Genomic DNA, 2,775 nt, shown 5'->3' with positions numbered 1-2,775 from the left:
AAAAAAAAAAAAAAAAATAGGGCTAAATCCACAAGCACAACAGCAAGTGGAAGAAGCCAGGCACAGGAAGGACCTCGCCGTGTGGGGAACTTAAGGAAGATGCGGGGCCGGTGGAGAGCTGGCTGCTGTCAGGGGCCTGGGAGGACCTGAGAAAAGGGCCGTGGGAATGGTCAGTTTGAAAAACCTGCTGGCTCTGCACTTCATGGGCATGCACGTGGGTATATTATGTTGGCAAAAAGACTTAAACTCTGTAAAATATTTGAAGAGGTTTATTCTGAGCCAAATAAGAGTGACTAACAGCCCGTGATGCTGCCTAGGAAGCCCTGAGAGCACGTGTCCAAGAGGATCACGCTACAGCCTGGTTTATACATCTTGGGGAGACATAAGACATCAACCCTACATGCAAGATGCTGGTTCAGTCAGGAAACACGGGACAACTCTAAGTGGGGGACAGGAGGGCTTCCAGGTCATAAGCAGATGCCAAGATCTTCTGATTGGCCACTGTTTGAAAGAGTTATTCTCTAAAGACTTGGAATCAATAGCAAGGAATGCCTCCGCTTAAGATAAGGGGCTGTGGAGACCAAGGCTTTATCAAGCAGATGAGGCCTCCGGGCAGCAGGCAGCAGACCTGAGAAGGTGCCAGACTCCAAGTACATTCCCTCCTGCATCAGGGAAAAGACCTGGGAAGGGAGGAGATTCTCTACAGGGTGCAGACTTTCCCCACAAGAGACAGTCCTATAGGGCCATTCTGAAATATGTCAAATAAATAGATATTTTGGGGTAAAATACTTGGATTTCTTTCAGGGCCTGCCACCTGTCTTGTGATGCTGCACTAGAGTCAGACTGGAATGTGGTGTGCTGTGGCTGCTATAAAAAGTCCACCTTTGTCAGTCTCTGTTTAATGTGAATGCTGGTCAGCTGGGCCTGAATTCCAAAGGGAGGGGCCTAATGAGGCCTGCCTGACCTCCCTAACGATGGCCTGAACTAGATTTTCAGGTTGGCTGAGCAATGTCTGAGGCTGAGAGAGGGGTCCATCAGTTGGATGGGGGGCTGAGAATTTAATTTTTGCTTCACAATTACACTTAAGCATGCTGAGCGGGCTTTCCAGTAGCAGGGGCAACACCGAAAGCACTGATTCAGGTCCACGTGAGCCACCGGACACCTCCCTGATCTGACCTTCTCCCAGACTCTGCCCTTCCCTCTACTCCAGTCCCAACTAGCTCGAAATACAGGGGGCTACAGAAATCCTGAGGGTGGGGGACAGGTGGGGACAGAACATGGCCTCCACAGGGGTGCTGCAAAGGTGAATGGGTTCCAAAACCCTGCTGAGACATCCACTTCTCCTATAAATTCTCTCTCTACAGCTAAAGATGTTGAGCAACATTGGAAACCACAGGAAAGTCAGCTGGAACAGGGAGACCGCTCGGGCAAGGTGGGCAAGGCGATGTGGGCTCATCCCAGGAAGGTCAGGAGCTACTGCAGGGCCAAGCCCCATCCCCATGTAATGGATACTAGCCAGCACGCACTCCTCCAAGATCCCAGTCTGCCCATCAGACACCTCCACAGGTGCCACATCCCAAAGGCCTCTCCAGGAGGCTGGTGGCGGGGTACAGACCTGCCCGGGAGCAGCAGCAGGGCACCATGGTCGGGCTCCTCCATGGCGTCCAGGCACTCGGAGGGCACTGCCGAGCCGCCGGCACTGTCTGCGTCCCCTTCAGGTTGCAGCTCAGGGTGCACCAGGGTGCTGGTGTCCTCGTCCGTGAAGGTCTCACACTCACTGTAGGTGCTCTCGGAGCCCATGTACGCGCTGTCCGTCACCTCGTTGGCCTAGGAGAGAGTGCGCCAGCAGTCAGCGGGCACCAGCTGGGAAGGGAACTGCGAACGCCCCACACCTCACTGCTGCAAGGCCCTGGAGAGGGCAGTGTGGAGGGAGGGGTCTGACGCCAAAGTCCCAACCGTCTCTAAGCAGGGACATTACTTATAAAACACAATTCAGGCCGGGCGCAGTGACTCACGCCTGTAATCCCAGGACTTTGGGAGGCTCCGGTGGGTGGATCCCTTGAACCCAGGAGCTCAAGACTAGCCTGGCCAACAAAGTGAAACCCGTCTCTACCAAAAATACAAAAATTAGCCAGGTGTGGTGGCACCTGCCTGTAAGTCCCAGCTACTGCAGAGGCTGATGGAGGAGCTTACTTTTTGTTTTTTGGGTTTTTTTTTTTTTTTTTGGTGACCGGGTCTCACTCTATCACCCAGACTGGAGCGTAGTGGCATGATCTCAGCTCACTGCAACCTACGAGTCCTGTGTTCAAGTGATTCTCCTGCCTCAGCCTTCCGAGTAGCTGGGAAGACAAGCATGCACCATCATGCCTAAGTTTTGTACTTTTAGTAGAGATGGGGTTTCACCATGTTGGCCAGGTTGGTCTCAAATTCCTGACCTCAGGTGATCCACCCACCTGAGCCTTCCAAAGTGCTAGGATTACAGGAGTGAGCCACCATGCCCAGCCAGGAGGACCATTTCAGCCCAAAAGGTCGCGGCTGCAGTGAGCTGTGATCACCCCACTGTACTCCAACCTGAGTGATAGAGACCCATCTCAAAAAAATTAATTAATTAAAAATAAACATAATGGCTGGCTGCAGTGGCTCACACTTGTAATCCCAGCACTTTGGGAGGCCGAGGCAGAAGGATCAACTGAGGTCAGGAATTCAAGACCAGCCTGACCAACATGGAGAAACCCCGTCTCTACTAAAAATACAAAATTAGCCGGGCATGGTGGT

General features: G+C 52.6%; 1 protein-coding gene across 2 annotated transcripts in view; it reads right to left on the bottom strand.

Annotated features, from left to right (window-relative positions):
* The window catches only part of LOC105529690 (rab11 family-interacting protein 3), a 116,073-nt gene that overhangs the window by 35,790 nt on the left and 77,508 nt on the right, over positions 1-2,775 (bottom strand). For both annotated transcript variants that reach the window (XM_011966886.1, XM_011966887.1), the window contains one exon: positions 1,616-1,827. In XM_011966886.1, coding sequence (XP_011822276.1) covers positions 1,616-1,800 — 185 coding nt within the window. In that variant the 5' untranslated portion in view covers positions 1,801-1,827. The remainder of the gene's footprint in view (positions 1-1,615; positions 1,828-2,775) is intronic.

Source organism: Mandrillus leucophaeus, unplaced genomic scaffold (genome assembly GCF_000951045.1).
Source record: "Mandrillus leucophaeus isolate KB7577 unplaced genomic scaffold, Mleu.le_1.0 Scaffold78, whole genome shotgun sequence".
Taxonomy (NCBI): Eukaryota; Metazoa; Chordata; class Mammalia; order Primates; family Cercopithecidae; genus Mandrillus; species Mandrillus leucophaeus.
The sequence above is the reverse complement of the archived record's forward strand: the minus strand, read 5'-3'. Positions and strand labels throughout refer to the sequence as shown.